A 20,638-nucleotide genomic window follows, 5' to 3' on the forward strand; every position below is an offset into this window, starting at 1 on the left:
TCATCTTGTATAACGCCGCCTTGCCCACCAATGAGAGGGGAAGTGTGCGCCTGCGTTTGACATCCCCTTTCAATCTCTCCAGCTGTGACCGGAGATTTTTATCAAAACAATCCGAGGGATCACTAGTAATGTGAATCCCGAGGTACCGAAAGCCACCCGGATTCAGAGGCACCATACAGGATCAAGGGAGTCTCACATTGTCCTCTGCAGGTGGGAAGACCAATGACTTGGGCCAGTTGAAGCAGTATCCCAAGTAACTACTAAACAGGTCGAATATGTGCAGCACTCTGTCAATGCAGAGAGCCGTATTAGTCAAATACAGTAGTATATTGTTCACATACAATAATATGCGCTCCTCTCAGCCTCCTGCAGCAGCAGGTCATGTTGAATCCAAGCAGCAAATGGCTCCAGAGCTAGCGCGAAGAACATCGGAGAGGGGGCAACCCTGCCTAGTGCCCTTCTGCGGGGAGAAGACCCAGGAAACCGGTCAATTGACTCGCATCCTCCCCAACAGCTGTTGATACAGGAGCCGGACCCAGCCACAGAACTTCGGTCCGAAGCCAAACCTCACCAGGATGGTAAATGGATAGCTCCATTAAATACTGTTGAAGGCCATTCTTGTGTCTTGTGGCATTCCCACAGACGCGCCTACATCCTGGCGCCCAGTCACATGTATCAACCCAAATAGATGGGCTAGGTTTAAGCGAGGTCCTATGTGGCACAAAGCCCAATTTTTTTCGGATATACAATAGACGTTATTACTGAGCGCAGTCTCGATGCTAACATTTTCACCAGTGCTTTACCTTTAACGCTAAGCAAGGATATCGGGTGATACGATCCACACACTGCTGCGGGCTTACCCTTTTTGTGGATAACTACTATCAAGTCAGTCCTCTGGTCCGGTGCCAAACATTCCTCCTCATACACTCCCTGAAACATGGGCAGCATATGGGTTGCCACCATGTCTACTATCCCTTTGAACAATTCTATTGGAAGGCCATTAGGCCCCACTACCTTAAAGGATTGGCGGTTCCGCACTGCCGCTACGAGCTCCTCAGTCAGGTCAGCCTCCACTGCTGCTCCATCCTCCCTAGAGCGTAGGCAATGGCAAATCCTGAAAGAGGTCCACGCAATCTGCCTGGGACCTAGACTCAGTGGCGCTATAAAGCTCCTCATAATACTCAGCAAATGTGTCTGCCTTTGCAGAGCCTGCAGTCTGGGGTTAGCCATTCCGATCCCTTATTTCTGAAACCCAAGAGGTATCTAATAGCTTGTTCGCCTTGTCCCCAATGTCATACAGTGGGCGCTGCATGGCCAGTGTGTGATTCCAGGCAGATCACTCTACCAGCGCTCTCAGATCATGCTGCCAGAGATGCAACTGATGCTGTAACTCTGCCTCCCCCTCAGTCGCCACCCTGTTCTCCAATTGTGTGATCTCCTTGAGGGCAGAGCAGGCAAGTCTCTGCTCCTTTTTCACCCCCCCCCCCCCCAATCTATGCCTGAGTCTGACCCTGTAGAACCGCTTGTAAAGCTTCCCACAGGATACCGACAGAATCCACTAGCCCCATGTTCTCTGTGAAGTACCACTCTGCCCCCTCTCAAAGTTTATCTTTAATCCCTTTGTCTTTTAAATATCATTGATCTATTTTTGGGGGTATTGTAAATTCCTTGTTAGTGCCTTCTAGTGTCACTCCAACCAGTGAATGATCCGATATGCCTCTCACATAGTGCGTGGCTACTTTAAAACTGCCAGCAGATCCCATGTGGGTGCAATGGTAATCCAGCTAGGAGAAGCTTCAGTGGGCAGGGTAGAAGTATGTGTATTGTCGCTGCTGCAGGTGATGTAGCTGCTAGAGGTTTACCATTCACAGTGCCTCCAAGAGGGACCTCGGGGAGCCCTGATCGATATAGTGTGGTCTCTCTCGTCTCACTATCTAAGCAGAGGCCCATTACCTTATTCGCATCACCTCTCAGGATCCATATCCCATCTGGCATATCTAGCAGCCCAGTGCTCACTTCTGGGAGCGTAGCCGCGTGAAGACGTGGTGGGACATATTACGAACATATATTAAGGGTAAGCCCCTTCCAGCCTCCGGATACCTCCACACATCTGCCTCCGGGGTCTTGCCATGTTCGTTGTACCAGTAGGGGAACCAGTTAATTAAGTAAGATTCCCACCCCGGTAGCCGGTTTTATACCCAGCATGTACGATCAACTTATAACCAAATCTGCTTAGAGCTCTAAATTGATTTCCCCTTAGGTGTTTCTCCTGGAATAGGACAAGGTCAGGGGAGTGCTTGCACAGATACCGAAGCACTAACGTCAATTTTCTCTTGTTCCCCAGACCATTAACCTTCCAGGTCCAGGTGTTGAGTTCATTTATACCACAAACAACCATGAACAACTGTTCTGTCTCTTCAGGACCCCCATCCCTGTCTCTCCAGGGCCCCCTATCCCTCCATAATCTACTTAGTGTTGCAACCTGCCCTATCGCCTGTTAACCAACCCCAGTGCATTCAAACCTTCTGCAGATGAGCAAACAAACTTGAACAGTTAACATACCAATGTCTGTATCCGACTGCTGGAGCCGCTGTTGTGTCTTAGAGTCATGATGGTCAGAGTCCCAATCGATCTCTTGGTGCCCAGTCTTTGCCCCTTTCCGGCCCACAGTGCACCAGCCCTTAATCAAGTTCCACGCCTGCTATGGGGGGTCAAAGTGCCTCGTCTTGTCCTCAGACATTACACGACGCTTGGCCGCGTCATGTATTTAATCTCCTTTTTTTCTCAGTGCTCGTTAGACTCCTTGAAAACGAAGTCTCTGTCTTTGCACCTGTAAGGTGAAATCCGGAAAGAGTCTTATGGTTGCATTGTCGATGCGTAGGTCTCCATGCACGCGAGGGGTGCAAATTACGGCAAAAGTGGGTAATATAATCAATTGTAATTTTGATCCACTGGTTAAAACTATAGCTGCAGAACTGAAGCGGGTGAATGGGCTACATTTGTCGATAATTGGGAGGGGAAATTTCCGTACTATTTTCCCAAACTTTTATACCGGTCAGGTCAATTCCGCTCGCTCTGGAGGATCATATACTCAAAAATATCAATTCTATGTTTTCCAATTTTATGTGGCAATATGGGAAGGTGAGGGCTGTGAAGTTCTGCTATTACCACTAGATCGAGGAGGGCTTGCAGTTCCAAACATTACATTATATTAATGGGCTGCCCTATTGCATCAATCCTCTTTTTTGTTGAAAATAGATGGTAATAGCAGCAAAGATATGATTGAGAGAATTCCCACAATATTTGAACTTGCATTAGGGAATTAGGCCTCTGGACTGTTTTTAAAACAACTAGAGCAAAGTTGTTACAAAAAAGTTTGGTTTAAAATTATACAGAGTGCATGGAGGCGACGGAAGCAGATATCCAAATGTATGGAAATTCCTAAGGTTACGCCATATACCCTGTTATGGCATGTATCGTTTTTTCCGACGGATCTTTATGATGCTATGGGGAGGAGTGGGAAAATAAAGGGGTGACCACTATTGGAGAGGTTTATGGTGGAAAACAACAACCCCAGTTCTTCAAACTTCATCATGACTTCGGAATACTTCCAAATCCATTTTATTTCATTTGTACAGATCAAGAGTATTCTTACAGCTGTCATACCAAGGGTGACGATTGAGAACATACCTCTGATGGACCAGATTAGTAGTGAGTCCTGTAGAATTAGAAGCATATATAGCCTTCTATTAGCAGCATTGCCGGATGATTTGGAAAAGAATGAGACATCTTGGGCAGTGAAATTGAAAACCCCGATGTAGATATTTATAAGAGCTTAGATTTATCGGCTGAAATATTTTTATCTTCGAATTTAAAAGCACAATTATATAAAACCATATTTAACCTTTACTTTACACCGGCTAAGCTATTTTCATGGGGGGAAAAAGGTGGAAGATAAATTGACCCTCCTAAAATCAGGGATCCTCGTTTTTTGAAAAACCCTATTTGGTATCAATCTTGAGCTGACCTCTACGTTAGTGATCCTGGGATATGACAGCACTTTGGGCTGCAATAAAGAACAAAAATACTGCCTCTTTTTAGGCACAGCTAGCTTTAGAATAATGTTAGTAGCCCACTGGAAAGGCATAGAACCACTGACTTTTCAGATGTGGCTAGCCAGAATTCTTGGAGTCTGGAAACAGGAGGCAGCCGTATATGCATGCAGAGGGAGGAAAGCTAGAACTCGAGGGGCTTAAAATATGGGCATGTGTATCGGAATGGAGCAGAGAGGCTGGGGGTTTTGGAATAGCTGGAATGTACATAATGATATTACAACTTCTATAAAAAAACTTGATGCTATATTTAAATAAGTAGGTATCCCCATGAACTATATATTGATCAATTGCTATTTATTTCTATATACTATATGTATTATACCCACTACCTTTTAAGAGGTATGGGTATTGAACTTTTGATATACTAATTTTATGTATTGTGATCAATTACTATCTATTTTTATACACCGTATTTATCAGATTCATCTATTTAGGAGGTATTTGTATGCAACCTTTGATATATTGGTTTTATGTATTGACATTAGATATCCTGATGAACTGACTTTGAATTGTAAACTTGCATACATTTTGGGTCGCCAACTATTTCTATGAATTTATGTATCCTTGTGTATTTTTGGACAATTGTCTACTCTGGGTATGATTAAAGAAAAAAAAAGTTTGAAGTGCTTATGTTCTACTTTTTTAATGTATGGGGACCTCGCCAGCAGCCCTGGCTCTTTATTAATGCACCTCTCATGCATCTGAGGGGCACATGGAGGGAGGATTTGTTGGAGTTGGCTTTTGTTTTTGTTAGGGGTTAGAGCTTACTGGTGTGCACACCATTAAAGGTGCCTCAAGCTCAGACTGTGCTTTCATATGGGATTCAAGTATATTCGAGGCTCAGCCACATTTTCCTGCTCACTGAGTGCTCCTAAGAGAGGATTTTTCTAAATATTCAGCAATCCTAATAAGATTGCTGTTTGTTATTCCATTTTACCTGATGTCAAGGTAGACCGTTGAAGCATTGCATTCTCTAGGACAAAAGCACACCCAGGCCATTGTTGGTAAGATTTGTAATTGATAAATGTATTTTCGGTGCTTTTAATCTTTATTCTAAGTTGTTGCGAGATCACACGAATGACAGTAGCACATTCGACATGTCCACAGTAACATTTCTGAAAGGAATTTGAGAATTGATCAAAGTTATCAAAACCCCAGAGCAAGATCATGTAATGCAAGAAAGAAGAGTTTTGAATAGTTTTGTGAATTGTATTTTAAATTATTTTACTACACGGGTTTCTTGCAACCAGCTGAAAATGTGTTTTTTTTTTTTTTTTATCCTCTGGCCATTCTATATTTTATATTCGTTTTGTATAATAAAGCAAACGGAACTGAACTATTCTTGTGGCCTATATACCATTCTTGTAGCCCGTATTATGGTTTTCAGAAGGGGTATCATAGTCACATATGTTGCCTTTTTGTTTCCGCAACAGTTCACCTTTAATTAACAGCAAAAATATCGAGGGACAACTTGCACGTTCTCTAATTATGTTTGATGTTATTTACCTTATTATTGTGTTTTTGTTATTTTTGAATAGGCCGAAAGTCCAGGAAGCAGCCAAAGGTAAGAATTCATTCTTATGAAAATATATTTGAATTGAGATATTAGATTTAAAGTTTTAGATGGGCGAATAATATGAAATGCAATTTAAGTACCAATAATTCCTCAGGCGCCATACCCTCATGGTGCCTTCGGATTTTGTTCTCAGAAATAAACAGTGCAGCTCCCGATGCACCAGAATCCAGCATGCTTCAAATGGCGCTTGAACATTCCCAGTGGGGAGTCTGGTTCCAGCATTGTGGTTACTTCTATTCCCGTGCAGGGTCTTGTGATGCCCTTGTCTGTTTTACAGTAATACCATCAATTTAGGCCCTGTTTACAAAGATATAAAAGAGTCAGCAAAGCAGTGATGCAACGTGAGCTGTAGAGGCGAGGATATCTTGTGCATTGTCCATGTAAAACTCTGCTAATTATATTTATGCTCCAGCAGACTCCTGGTAATTGAGGCCCGTGTCCCAAATCTTACCAGAGCTCTACGCGATTATGCTATGTTGCTCACTAACAGAGTAGTAGGCACTGTTAGGTTTAGGGGTCCGCCCAAAGTGGAATTTCTTTTAGCATGGGTGGCTACCGTTCCTAGACTACGACTCTAATAATTAAGTGGACCTTATTAAGAGGGCTAGAGGATTTATCCGATATTAAATTAAGCCTAAACAAGATTTGTGTGTTATCAGCTTACATGTAAGAACGACATCCATGTTTTGTGAATCCTTTTAGCCAGAGGCGCCACATAGAAGTTAAATAGGAGGGTAGATATTCTAGAACGTTGAGGTACTCCCCATTTAACATTATTTGCTGAGGAATCAATACATTGTAGGATAACTCTTTGCTGGCGACCAGTCAAGAAAAATTCTATCTGCTCCGGGAGTAGAAATTATTTAACTCTGGCAAGAAGTTTATGGTGATCAGGATCTCCGGTGTGACATGGTGCAGAGGCGTTTAATAAAACCAAAGAAGTAGGCCCCAGAGAACTTGCCTGACACACGCATAGAGCAACATTTCTTGTGTCCCAATCCATTCAGTAAAATCCTTTTTTTTTTTTCTTCTTAGGTTTCTTACAAGTAGTTTGTTAAAGGGATCCTTAAGTTTTCAGTCTACTATTGTAGAGGGCAAGGTCGGCAAACTGGCAAATTCACTGACAAAAAATCCCTGTCTTAATAATTTTTCGAAAAGAACCATATTTGTCTTCGCAGTAGGTGGGAGGCAACACAAATTTCCTTAGGAAGGCAACAAGAGCCGTGAAAGGCCTTGTACCTGGACAGCCTATTTTGTTGCATGCTACAGCTGCCATCCAGTCAACCATGGGCTGAAATCCTGTTTTTTAGATGAACTGGGTGAATTTTCTGTTATTCAAAGTAGTAGTATCATAGTGGAGATAGTTTTTAAATGGGTCTTAAATGTAAGTATTAAAACATAGGAGCCAATAAAGGTGCCTTGGGTCAGGTAGTACATTGGGCACATTTTAGTGCGTCTTCTGAATCCTGCCAGAAGAGGGTAACTGCAAAATACAAGGAATGACAAAAGTAGAAGACATGATGGTGAAAAGTTTCATTTCTTAAATTGGCAGTTTCTATTGACACTGTTCATGGACGTTTGTGTTTTTTTCCCCATTATAAGCATTAGTTTTGCATTGTGGCTCCTTTACGGCTTTACTTTGTGTGTCTAATCTTCATTCTCTAAAAGGTTCTTCGTGTGCTGCTTTTGCGTTTTTACCTTTGAGCTCACATGCTGTTTTATTGCACGTTGCAACTGCTTAGGTCCTCTTGTGGAAATTGTTCGGCAAGTAGTTAGGAACAGGTCTTATAGTTTCTTGTATTGATTTTCCTCAGTAGAGGCTGCAGTTTTCGCTTATGCATGTAGAACATTTTCTTGCATTTCACCTTGAATTTGTTTTAGTATGACCTTCGCTTAAATTAGGTCATTGTCTGCTTCTGGCACTGGTGATGGTGTTCCTTAGGGATGTTTTAATAGACCTTTCCAGAATGTTCTTTTGACAATTGATGCTCAATTGGTTTCTGTAGCAGATCTGTAGCAGGTCTGTTTCAGATTGTAAGGGATCTGCTATTTTGTCCTGAAGTATCCTGTGTGCCATCTTGCTGATAAATGTTTTAATTGTTTGGAAAAGCAAATCATTGCTTGAGTGGCTATTTCTGCTGTTCTTATGGTGACATTGCTGCAGTTGAACGTGTGCAGCCATTCTAGGGTACTTATGCGTTAGTAGTTGAAACTAGATGGCTTTCTTGTCTTTGCCAGCTCTTCACCGTGCTTTGGTCTCCGACTGTAGGAAGTTCATTGTGCAGGCATGAACTCTGTGACCACAGTAACTTACTCATAGAAAGTTTGACAAGAGAACATTATCCTCACCATATTTACCTGATGGATGCGGCAATACAACTTGTATGACCACTGAGGTGTTGCAGAATACTGAAGCATCGCCAATTAAAGAAATCGTGCTTCGATTTATTAAATGACAACTTTAAATGTCAGTGAAATTTTTTTCAACTATCTACAGCGCAGGGGAAGCCCCAACCATTTAGGGGGGCCTGACCCTTCAGGGTGCCACAATTCAGCCCAAGTCCCATGAATAGCGGTGAGATTTGGGGAAATGAGGGGCCCCTCAAAATATTCTGCATGGGGGGGGTGCATAATTTTGCGTCACGCCCTTCTTTTTCTTTCATAATGGGTTAATTCCCTGATCTTCGTCTATGTGTTTGTATACAGGTAAATAGAATAGTGTTACAATATTCCGTACAGGGACGTTCCTATAAAATGTAACTATTTCTATGTAATGCATTTGCTGGTTTTCTGTGATGTGTTTGTGCTGTACAGAAAGCTCAATGAAATATGAGTGAAATGGTTGTCTCCATGAATGTTGTCGGAGTTTTTGACTCGATGGGATGTTGAAGGCCGGGTCAGAGCACACACTATCAGTTGTGTGAGGACAGCAGTTAATCATCAGGCATGGAATGTATTCATAGCTTAAAGATAAAACTTTCCAACCGCGATATGTAATTCAAATAAACATGAACACTTTAAAACTATAAAACGACAGCTTTAGTAAGTTGATCTTGGTATCCTGTTAAACTGTATCGTAGTTAGTTTGAGTTGCTTGTGTTCTTTCTTTGTTTTTGGGGATTTTATAAGTTTCCTTGTATATTTTGAAAGGGAAACATTTGCATTAAAACATCTTTAACCCCCTCCCCCCATCCTTTTAAAGGCTTTTCTATTTAAAGGTTTTGCGTGATCTGGGCGAAGACCCTGTTTGAGAGGCAAACACCACCAGGAAGCCGCCATCTTGCCTTCTCTGGACCCAACACCTAAGGTTGCTGAGCAAGGTGTTACTTGCCACTCGCTGTGCTCCCCTCTACCTTCCCTGCATGATACCGGTGGATAAGGGAAATAAGCGAGCGGTCAGTGCTGAAACATGAGCTATTCAGCCTTTTAGAAGAGTGCTCAAGGTGGGCTAAGAGGCTTACAGGCTGTGTACATCCCACCTAGAATAGCAGACATAAGTGTAGGTCATTACACAGTACAGGGCTTAGAACATGAAAGCGGACTGGCTATGGTATCCTGAAATTTTATTTTTAAGTAAAAAGTAGCTAAAGTATGTATACTGGAACACCACTCTGGGGAACACTAGCACTCTTCATTCAGTGATTTGTTGTGCTGCGGGTGATTTTTTGTGGGAACAGTTGGGCTGACGGCTTGGTGTCGTGAGCCCTGGACCTTTACACTTAAGAATAAGTGGCTCAAATGTACATAAGTATATAGGAAGAAGGGGTAAAGTGGACAAATGTATCCCAGCCAAGGATTCCAAAATCCGGATAAGTCCATCCTACCACAGATCTGGTGTGGTAGTAGTTTGGCAGATGTTCCCTATCAGGAAATCAGTAGCCAGGTAAAATAAAATACACTGGCAAAGTCAATAGATCTGCCTTTTTGTTTAGGGGAGCACTTTGTAATAGAAGGGCAACTGTGTATGTGCTGCCCCTCGTTGCACAAAGAGAAAAATCCCATAATGATGCAACTTGTTGAATTAGCTGTTGAATTACCTTCTTGCAAAACGAAATGCATCAAAAGATTTAAGCTGTTACTTCAAGGTTGTGGTATTAAAAGTAGTCTGGATATTGAGTTGCATTGTAAGCAGTGAAATTTACAGGCACATAGAGCACTTTATGTAACAGATACATTTTGCAAAGATTCCGTTTGCATCCTTGAGAAAGCCTGTATGCGAATGTCTTGTTTGAACAAAAACATCCTTAAATCCAACAAAGTGATAGCGAAGTGAAATATTTGAATTCACCAGGGCGATTATTGAATAGCATTTTGTCTTTGCAAAAAACTAGGTCATCCAAATGACATGCACTTTCAAAACAGAAAAGCCAAGCATCTACAAATAAAATATTGGTGTGTCCGCCAATTAAATGCATCACAGAACACTCACTGTCTCAGTTCAAGCTACATGTCTCATCTGCAGTTGTAGCAAAAGGATTACTTGATGTATCTGCACCAGAACCTAACTGGGAACACAAATGGAACAATGTAACCATCCTTGAAATGTTATATCCATGACAGACAGCCCATCCAAGCAACAACAAATCGTGAGAAACACATGCAAGCCGATGAGTAAGGGGGACTGACCAATAGCCCACTTCATTAGCGATATTATATAGTTATTGACCCTTCTTAAAGAACATGGTAGTAAATATTTCTGCTGTATGTATCTTCCTGGATGTTATTAACTAAGTGCATGTTAGACCTGTCATCCCTAGAGTTGTCTTTCCCTAACCTTTTTGCCTTATTCCTCTTGTTTTTTGATGCATTGGTTTTGTTGGTCTTAGGACTCTGGTCACTTAGTGCTAAAGTGCTTGTGCTCTCCCCTTTAACACCTTGGCTGCTAGGTGTTTTCCCCTCCTATGCTGACTTTTCATTATTTCCATTGATTCATGACGAGCTCAGCTCGTCACCAGCACAGCTCAACCGTGCATCATGACGAGCTGAGCTCGTCATGAGCATGGAAAGGGTTAAACAGTAACATTGGCTTACACACATTTGACACCTTTAATTATCTTATAAGTCCCTATTAAAGTGCTACTGCAGGTACCGGGACCTGTACCACATCCAGGAGGTGCTTCAGGCCCTGCAGCAGGCAGGCCTGACTATTAAAGCTAATAAGTGGCAGATAGAACAGGGTACCGTCGCCTAGGTGGGTGCGGGCAAGGTGCATCCCCTCCAGACCATGATTAAGACTATCCTTTGCTGGCAGCACCCCAAACGTTTAGATTGAGGTGAGGGCCTTCCTGGGTGTCACCAGATATTACAGGAAGTTTGTTAAGGGATATGGCACAATTGTTTCCCTCTTAACTGATCTGACTTCCAAGAAGAAGCCCAAAAAGGTGATCTTGACAGAGGCCTGTCAGAAAACCATTAACAACTTCAAGAAAGCATGTGTACAGCACCTGTAGTCCAGGCTTTTGACTTCTCCAAGGATCTTACTGAGCAGATGAATGCTTCAGAGCATAGCATGGGGGCTGTCTTAGCATAGTTAAATGAGGAGGGCCTGGACCTACTGGTAGCCTTCATAAGCAGGCGGTTACTTCTCCAGGAGCAGAGGTGGAGTGCTATGGAGAGGGAGGCCGTTACTGTGGTCTGGTCTCTGAAGAAGCAGAGATCATAGCCATTCGGGACTCCTTTCTGAGTTCAGACAGACCACAGGGCCCTCGGATGGCTGTTGCAAATGAGAGGTGAGAATCCCAAGCTGTTGAGATCGTCTAACTCTCTATAGGGAATGGATTTTACAGTGGAACACCGCCCTTGGTCAGACCATTCCAATGCTGATGGTCTCTCCAGGTTCTTTCGCCTTACTGATGAGGATTTTCAGAGGTTGAGTAGTTCTCCCCACTGTCAGCTGGGGAGACCTGTTAGATCTTTCAGCCTCAGAGTGGCACAGAGCAGTAAGGCTTATCTACAAAGGTAATGTGTAAAGTATTTGTGCAGCACACACACACCAACACAACCTATACCCAACAAAAAGACTCCACACAGGTTTAGAATAATACAGTTTATCTGAGCAAAATGAAACCAAAATGACAAAAATCAGTAGAAGTTGAGAAAATAGATTTTTAAGATTTAAGACAAAAATTGTGCTTAGAAGTCACTAGCGCTCAAAAGGTTACTTGAGCTCGCAAGGGACCAATGTAAACCCAAAGTTGAGGCTGACCGCGATCGATGGCAAGCCTGCTACAGGCCCAGACAAGTCCCGCTGAAGAAATACCTTGGATGGATCTTTTGTCAACATCAAAAATCCACTGCGTCATTGTTGAGCCTTGCAAAGGAGGTTCTGCATGGTATTTGAGCTCCATTGTAGAAAATGCAATGCATCGTCCTCAAGCTGCGTAGGCTGTGGAACTGCTGCCGTTAGGCAGCCTCTTCGTCAAAGGGTGATGCGGCAGAATTTCTCACGCAGTGAATGCAATGATGAAAACAGCTGCAGATTCCACTTCTAAGGCCCAGAGTTTGAAGGGGGCAACTTAAGCAAGGGTAGGACTCGCAGAAAGCCAAATCCAGCCGCACCGGCAGAATTATAGGAAGTGTTATGTTTCCCTGAGACGTCACAAAAGAGGAGGCAAGCCCTCAGAGATCACTTGGAGGGAAGGCAGGCTCTTCCCAGCAGAGCCAGGAAGCAGCTGGCTGCAGGGCAACCAGCAAAAAAGCAGTCCTTCCAGAAAAGCAGTCCAGTTGAGTTCTTTAAGCAGCAAAGTAGTCCTTCTGACTGAGATTCAGTTCAAGATACAGTAGTGTCTGAATTTAGGGGGTCTGAAAGCCAGTGCTTATACCCAAAAGTGCCTTTGAAGTAGGGGTGACTTCAAACGATCTCTCTGAAGTGCACAAGGATCCATTTCAATTCAGTCCTGTCTGTCAGGCTAGATGTGGGGGATACATCAGTGCTTTGTGTGTGGAAGTGGAAGTGTTAGGACCTCCCATTCCTCCCTTCCCAGGAAGACGTATCAGCATGCAAAGGAGTGCTCCTAAGGCAGATGAGTCTCGCCTTTCTGTGTTTGTGGCTATCTAGATGGAATTCACAAAGTGTAGCTGCCTCTCAATGCAGACATTTATTCGAGACAGGCTGCAAAGCACACAGAGTAAAAACCACAGAGAAATGTCCACTTTCTAAAAGTGCTACGCAAACAAATGATAGACGGAATGATGAATAAATCATACATTCACCCCCAGTCAAGAGATCTGGGTTAAGCCCATTGTTCTTTTGCTCACCATGCCACCCCAGTTTAGACCCAGCCATATGCAAATCAGTCTTGACCATGTGCCTCATGGGAACCGTCCAGACTGAACTGCCAAGCCAGGCCCTCCCTGGACCAGAAACCAGCATCCTGGGACCAGTTTCTGGGTATTACCCTTCATCAGCCAGGCTAGCTTGAATCCAGTGGCACAATGAGCAAGGGACCCACGTTTGGGCATACCCATCCCACTTATGGTGAAAAGTGCTACGTGAACAAATGATGGATGGAATGCTGAATAAATCATACATTCACCCCCAGTCAAGGGATCTGGGTTAAATCCATTGTTCTTTTGCTCACCATGCCACCCCAGGTCAGACCCAGTCATATGCAAATCAGTCTTGACCATGTGCCTCATGGGAACAGTCCAGACCTCACACCAAGCCAGATCCTCCCTGGACCGGAAACATGGCATGGTGAGGAAAAAAACGATGGATTTAGGCCCAGATCTCTGTACTGGGGTGAATGTTTGACATTGTTCTGCATTCTGTCCATCAACTGTTCTTTTTGCATTTGTCACCCTGAGTGGGACGGGTTTGCCCAGACGTGGGTCACGTGCTCTCCATGCCACTGGAGTCAAGCTATCCGAAATTGGTCCTAGGATTCTTGTTTCCAGTCCAGGGAGGACCTGGCGGGCAGTTCAGGCTGGACTGTTCCCTTTGGGCGCAGGGTCAAGACCGATTTGCATATGGCTGGGTCCAAACTGGAATGACATGGTGAACAAAAAAAACGATGGATTTAGGCCCAGATCTCTATACTGGGGTGAATGTATGACATTGTTCTGCATTCAGTCCATCAACTGTTCTTTTTGCTCTCTCTAAAAGTGGCATTTCAAAAACAGCAATGTTAAATCCAACCTCACTAGTAAGGAGAATTTGTGATTACCATTCCAAAAATATGAAACATGAAAAAGCTATTCCTCTGTGATCAGGAATTGCAGCTTAAAAGTGTATTAAGGAATTCCCAATGCTGGCATATGAAAGGGCTAGGCCTCACAGTAGTGTAAACTAAAATAGGCTGTCACTACCAAGACATGCAAAACATAAAGTGCATGTCCTATCTTTTACTTACATGGCACCCTGCCTTTAGGGCTACCTAGGGCCTACCTTATGCTTGACTTATATTTAATAAAAGGGGAGCTTAAGGCTTTGCAAGTAGTTTTAAATGACAAGTTGAAGTGGCAGTCAACTTCACACACAGTTGCTGCTGTGGCAGGCCTGAGACAGGTTTGAAAGGCTACTCCTATGGGTGACTGGGTGACACAATCAGTGCTGCAGTCCCACTAGTAGCATTTAATGTACAGACCCTGGGTATATGATGCTTAAAAGTAAATCAAATATGCCAAACAGATGTAAAGCAGTTATACCATGTTTAGAGGAAAGAGTGCAATCACTTAAGCACTGGTCAGCAGTAGTAAATTGCTCAGAGTCCTAAAGCCATCAAAAAACAAGGTCAAAAAATAAGGAAGAGGAAGTCAAAAAGTTTGGGTGACCTTTCAGAGCGAGCCATTTTCCAATGCAGAGCAAACACCACAAAAAGACTCCACACCAGTTTAGAAGAATAGCTTATATTTTTTATGAACACAACAGTACCAAAATGACAAAAATCGAATACTTATAACCGGAGGCTTGCATTTTTAATTGTATTGCTTAAAGTGCCAGCCGGGGCTTTGGTCACGCTAGATCGGAACTAATCTGAGAGTTCTGGCCGACTGAGATTGGATACAGATACCTCATTGTCGAAGTACAGGATTGTAGATGGTGTTGTCGTAGAGCAGTCCTTTTTGTGGGAACAGGACACAGCCTATTCTGGTGTAAATGTCCGCTACTCCCTCTCATCCTGGCCAGGATGACCTATCAGGATTTGGATAGTCACTCAGTGCATTCCCTCTAGACCGCCACACAAAGAGTAAGCTTAGGTGTGACTAAGTCCAGCTGTCACCCACCCCTGGCGTTCTTGAGGACAGGCTGCAGGCACACAGAGCTAAGAGCAGAAAAATGTAATCTTTCTAAAAGTGGCATTTTTAAAAGGGTAATGATAAATTCAAATTTACTAGTAAGTAGCATTTATTGTCACCATTCCAATTATATGAAACATATTGATCTGCTCCTTCTCAATCAGTAATTTCAGCTTATAAGTGTAATAAGGAATTCCCAATTCCCAATGTTAACCTATGGAAGGGATGTGTCCTACCTTTTGATTACACAGTACCCTGTCCTCAGAGCTGCCTAGGGCCTACCTTAAAGGTGACATGTGCAATAATAGGAGAATTTAAGGCTTGGCAAGGGGTTTTAAATGCCAAGTCGACATGGCAGTGTACACTGTACACACAGGCTCTGGAGTAGCAGGCCTAAGACATATTTAAAGTGCTACTTCTGTTTGTTGCAAAATCAGTGGTGCATGCTCACTAGTAGCATTCCATTTGAAGGCCCTGGGAACACAGAGCATGTAATGCACTCTACTAGTGACTTCTAAATAAATAAATATGTCAATTGTGGTTAAGTCAATTAAACCATGATTTAGGGGAGAAGCATGTGAACTTTAACACTGGTTGGCAGTGGTAAAGTGCTTTAAGTCCTTAGGCCAACAAAAAGAATTCAACAAAATTGGAGGCGAGCTGGTAACAAGTTTGGTGGGAAAACTACCCTAAGGCTGGCAGGTCTATCAATCCGGAAGAACCCGGTTAGTGATATCTCAATACCTAAGTATAAACTGCTACAGTAATCAAGATGTGACCCTGTAAAGCCATTATTGTGAAACATCTGCCTCCCATAGAAAGAATGAGGAGTCTTCAGCAAAATGTCCTCCTACAGAAGGTTCACAAGGATACTACAGGTGATAACTTGACCTTCCAGTTATAGTACTGAATCCGCTTTTACACCCAGACTTTTTACTAACTTTGTAGGTCGAGAACATGGATCAAAATCCCATAAGACAGAATGCATCAAGTTCTGATTTCTGCAAGTAATCCAGACTTCTGTTTTTTCACAATACCATAGCTTTTCACCTCTTCTGAACTGTTTCCCTGCCATGAAGTCATTAGCAGAAAGGAAACCTGTATGGCATAATGTTTATTTATTACATGGTTGTAGTTATTTTTAAAATAAAAAGTAACAATCTCTCTGCATGTTACCACACATTAGTTTCAACTGTATTTGCAAGTGACAAATTAAACTGCATAAGACTGGGCAGAAGCAAATCAGGTTGTGCCCCCGGAACAGCGGGGTTTAAGGAGGGGCACTCTACAGTCGACTACTGTTTTGCGCTCTGGTCCATTACGCTGAAGTCTGTCGAGCAGAGGAGTTTATTCTGCTGCTTCGTGAACTTTTGCGCTGCATTTGACCTAGTGGACCGTGAGACGCTTTAGGAGACGTTGATTGGATACAACATCCCAAGGGGTCTGCTTAATACAAGCATTACACACCTATAATTGGGCGCAGATCATTTTGGACATAGAGGGGAGCCTATCGCAGAAAATCCCAATTGGAAACGGGCTAAGACAGGGGTGCGTACTGGGCCCCCTACTTTTCTCCTTATTCATAGCAGACTTACCTCTAGTCATAGACGCTGTAAGGGGTGCCAACCCAAAGATAAACGGAAAGCCCATTTAATGTCTCTTATATGCAGACAACCTCGTAATAGACCAAACGGAGATCGGCCTGCGAAGAAATATTTAACGAATACTGCAGTCTTAAAACACTTGTAGTAAATATGGAGAAGACAAAGGGACTAAGCTTTGGAAGAAGAAAAAAAAATTCAACTGGTTTTTGGGCTCTAGAGTGGAAGAAGTGGGGCGCAGCGGCCAGGGTGCCTGACTCTGGACCACGGGGTTCGATCCCCAGCCCCGGCGGCAGGTTAACCCAGCACCATGTGACTCTGGGCAATAGCTCGCTTAATCTTACCGACGGCCCCCAGTGCCGCCACACCTCTCCGGGGGTAGCTGTGCGCTTTACAAATGCTGGTATTTCATTTCAAAGGTAGATGAATATAGGTACCTGGGGATGTGGTTTGAGAAAAATCTGAATTGGCACACCCATCTAGATGCATTAAAACTGATGGCATCAGCTTCAGTTAGTGGGCTAAAAAAATGTAATGGAGTCTATGGTGAAAAGTCGGACAGACCGGTTTTAAAAGCTCATACAGCCATGATACCACCACAATTCCTATACGGAGCTGAATTGTTATATCTGAGTGGTAAAAACGGATGGGATGCCGAAGAGGGGAAATGTCTGAAACTTATTTTTGTTCCCCAGGTCCTCGATGGTCCGGGTAGTGAGATTAGAAACAGGAATGACATCATGGGGTATAACGGCATGCATGGTGCTATTAAGATTCTGGCAACACCAGGACAGGCGAGAAGAACATAAAATCTCGCAGTGGTGTAGAAAAAAGATATTGAAGAGTGAGCTAACGTGGGCAAAAGGGATACGAGAAATTATTATTAAAGCCTATAGAATTATGAAGATCAAGCTGTGCCCCTTGACCTTACAAATTGAGGTTGATAAGCTGGAACTTAGGGCCCTGGGGAGAGATATCTCAAGCCCAGGACCAAGACTATCTCTTGGGAAAAAAATCTGTACGTTTCATGGCCAACTTGTGGCAAAATGAACAGCATTTCCCTTATCTAGATAGATTACCCTGTCGTCTGATAAGAAGAGAATTCCTAATGCTAAGAATTGATGTTGACCCTTGCTATGCTAATGGGGTAAAAAGAGCAATGATAGATAGTAGGGGGAAATGTGTTTGTATCTTGGGAACAACGTGTCATATTTTATTGGATTGTCAGAAGGTTTTGGATATACAGAAAGAGTTTTTATGCCCAATTTTTAAAAAGTATGGTATTAAAAATAGGGTACCCAGGCAGATGGCATTAGCATTGCTCGTAGCGCGGCAGATGATATTAGGTCATTGGGGTACTCCCACGGTGCCGGACCACATGGCTTGGCTCTATTGGCTCTGGATGACCCTTGTCATGGAACGACTCTTGCAGAGTCAAGATCTGAAGGGCGTGAAATACGCAGAACTTTGGACTCCTTTCATAACGCTGCTGTCGAAGGACCTCAGCGAGGTCACTTGTATCAAACTCCTGCAAGTGCTCTGTCTAATACCTCCAACTTCGGAATAAGTAGTGCCCCATCTGAGCGAGCGAGAGGGCTGGGGCTGGGCTTGGTGGGTGGTGTCGCTATACACCTCCTGAAGCCTTTGGTACGGGTCCCACTCTGTTTTCCCTTTTCCTGTGGGGGGTGGTCGGAAGGGGGCGTTTCCTTTATTTGTTGTTTTCCCTTTATGATGGGTTTGCGTACTTATACCTGCATTGTTTTGACAGTCTATGTTACTCTTATTTGGTAGGTGCGACTTTGAGTGTTGCCAGACTCCGGGATGTCGGCATTAATGCGGTGGAGATAGATATGCCCTCAATGCATTGTCCATTAGCTGCCGGCCCCTGTGGTTGTAGGCGAATGGCTGTGGGTAGATGTTGAGACGTCTACCAACAAAATCAATAACAAGCATTGGCATAGCCAATAGGTCTTGCATTTGCGACCTTATAAGTGTTTAGCCATGCAACAGTTGGTGTTGTTGCACCAAGGATATTCTGCTGCATAACTAAATACTTATAGGGTCTGACAAGCGAGACCTATTGCCTATGCCAATGCTTGTTTGTTTTTGTTGCTGTTTTGTTTAAGTTGCCAGATCTACAATTGCTGGACAGGGTTTTTGTTAAGTTCTTTGCATCAAATGAACTTGTTTTCATTGCTCTGAATGTTGTTTCCATTCTGGTTGTAGGAAACAGTAATTCCTGAGGGTGTGGGGGCTGCCTAGCGGTGCGCATGCGCCAAACTTTGCAAATTAGAAAAAACCTGGTGCAGGCGCAATTTACAAGTGTGGAGTGAGTGAGCCCCAGACAGCATGACTCACTCACACAGGAGTTCATGCACTGCACCTCCATACTCGGCATGGTTTAAGGAAACTCTACCCACTCCCTCCCAGGCATCGAACACATATTTACCAAGAAACTCTGAGAAGAGCCTGCCTGCTGCACTGACGGCTGGTGGTGTGTGTGCCTGGTGGAAGCTTGCACTGACGGCTGGTGGTGTGTGTGCCTGGTGGAAGCTTGCACTGACGGCTGGTGGTGTGTGTGCCTGGTGGAAGCGTGCACTGACTGCTGGTGGTGTGTTTGCCTGGTGGAAGCGTGCACTGACAGCTGGTGGTGTATGCCGGGTGAAAGCGTGCACTGATGGCTGGTGGTGTGTGTGCCTGGTGGAATCGTGCACTGACGGCTGGTGGTGTGTGTGCCCAGTGGAAGCGTGCACTGATGGCTGGTGGTGTGTGTGCCCGGTGGAAGCGTGCACTGATGGCTGGTGGTGTGTGTGCCCGGTGAAAGCATGCACTGATGGCTGGTGGCGTGTGTGCCTAGTGGAAGCGTGCACTGACGGCTGGTGGTGTGTGTGTCTGGTAGAAGCATGCACTGACGGCTGGTGGTGCATGTGCCTGGTGGAAGCGTGCACTGACGGCTGGTGGTGTGTGTGCCTGGTGGAAGCTTGTACTGACGGCTGGTGGTGTGTTTGCCTGGTGGAAGTGTGCACTGACGGCTGGTGGTTTGTGCCGGGTGAAAGTGTGCACTGACAGTTGGTGGTGTGTGTGCCCGGTGGAAGCGTGCACTGACGGCTGGTGGTGTATGCCGGGTGAAAGCGTGCACTGATGGCTGGTGGTGTGTGTGCCTGGTGGAAGCGTGCACTGACTGCTGGTGGTGTGTGTGCCCAGTGGAAGCGTGCACTGACGGCTGGTGGTGTGTGTGCCCGGTGAAAGCGTGCACTGATGGCTGGTGGTGTGTGTGCCTAGTGGAAGCGTGCACCGACGGCTGCTGGTGTGTTGTGTGCCTGGTGAAAGCGTGCACTGACGGCTGGTGGTGGGTGTGCTCGGTGAGAGCGTGCACTGACGGCTGGTGGTGTGTGTGTCCGGTGAAAGCATGCACCGACGGCTGGTAGTGTGTGTGCCTGGTGGAAGTGTGCACTGACAGCTGGAGGTGTGTGTACATGGTGAAAGTGCTGACTGATGGCTGGTGGTGTGTGTGCCTGGTGGAAGCGTGCACTGACGGCTGGTTGTGTGTGGGCCTGGTGAAAGCGTGCACTGATGGTGTGTGCCTGGTGGAAGCATGCACCGACGGCTGGTAGAGTGTGACAGCCGGTGGTGTGTGTGCCTGGTGGAAGCTTGTACTGACGGCTGGTGGTGTGTTTGCCTGGTGGAAGTGTGCACTGACGGCTGGTGGTTTGTGCCGGGTGAAAGTGTGCACTGACAGTTGGTGGTGTGTGTGCCCGGTGGAAGCGTGCACTGACGGCTGGTGGTGTGTGTGCCCGGTGAAAGCATACACTGACGCCTGGTGGTTTTTGTGCCTGGTGGAAGCTTGTACTGACGGCTGGTGGTGTGTTTGCCTGGTGGAAGCGTGCACTGACAGCTGGTGGTGTATGCCGGGTGAAAGCGTGCACTGATGGCTGGTGGTGTGTGTGCCTGGTGAAAGCATACACTGACGGCTGGTGGTTTTTGTGCCTGGTGGAAGCGTGCACTGACTGCTGGTGGTGTGTTTGCCTGGTGGAAGCGTGCACTGACAGCTGGTGGTGTATGCCGGGTGAAAGCGTGCACTGATGGCTGGTGGTGTGTGTGCCTGGTGG

The 20,638-nt window shown here is 44.8% G+C and overlaps 1 protein-coding gene across 2 annotated transcripts in view; it reads left to right on the forward strand.

The window, feature by feature from the left end:
• The window catches only part of AP1AR (adaptor related protein complex 1 associated regulatory protein), a 185,511-nt gene that overhangs the window by 97,865 nt on the left and 67,008 nt on the right, over window positions 1-20,638 (forward strand). For both annotated transcript variants that reach the window (XM_086961575.1, XM_086961574.1), the window contains exon 4: window positions 5,654-5,679. In XM_086961575.1, coding sequence (XP_086817701.1) covers window positions 5,654-5,679 — 26 coding nt within the window. The remainder of the gene's footprint in view (window positions 1-5,653; window positions 5,680-20,638) is intronic.

The sequence above is a fragment of the Lissotriton vulgaris genome, chromosome 3_1 (assembly GCF_964263255.1).
Source record: "Lissotriton vulgaris chromosome 3_1, aLisVul1.2, whole genome shotgun sequence".
In the NCBI taxonomy this organism is placed as follows: domain Eukaryota; kingdom Metazoa; phylum Chordata; class Amphibia; order Caudata; family Salamandridae; genus Lissotriton; species Lissotriton vulgaris.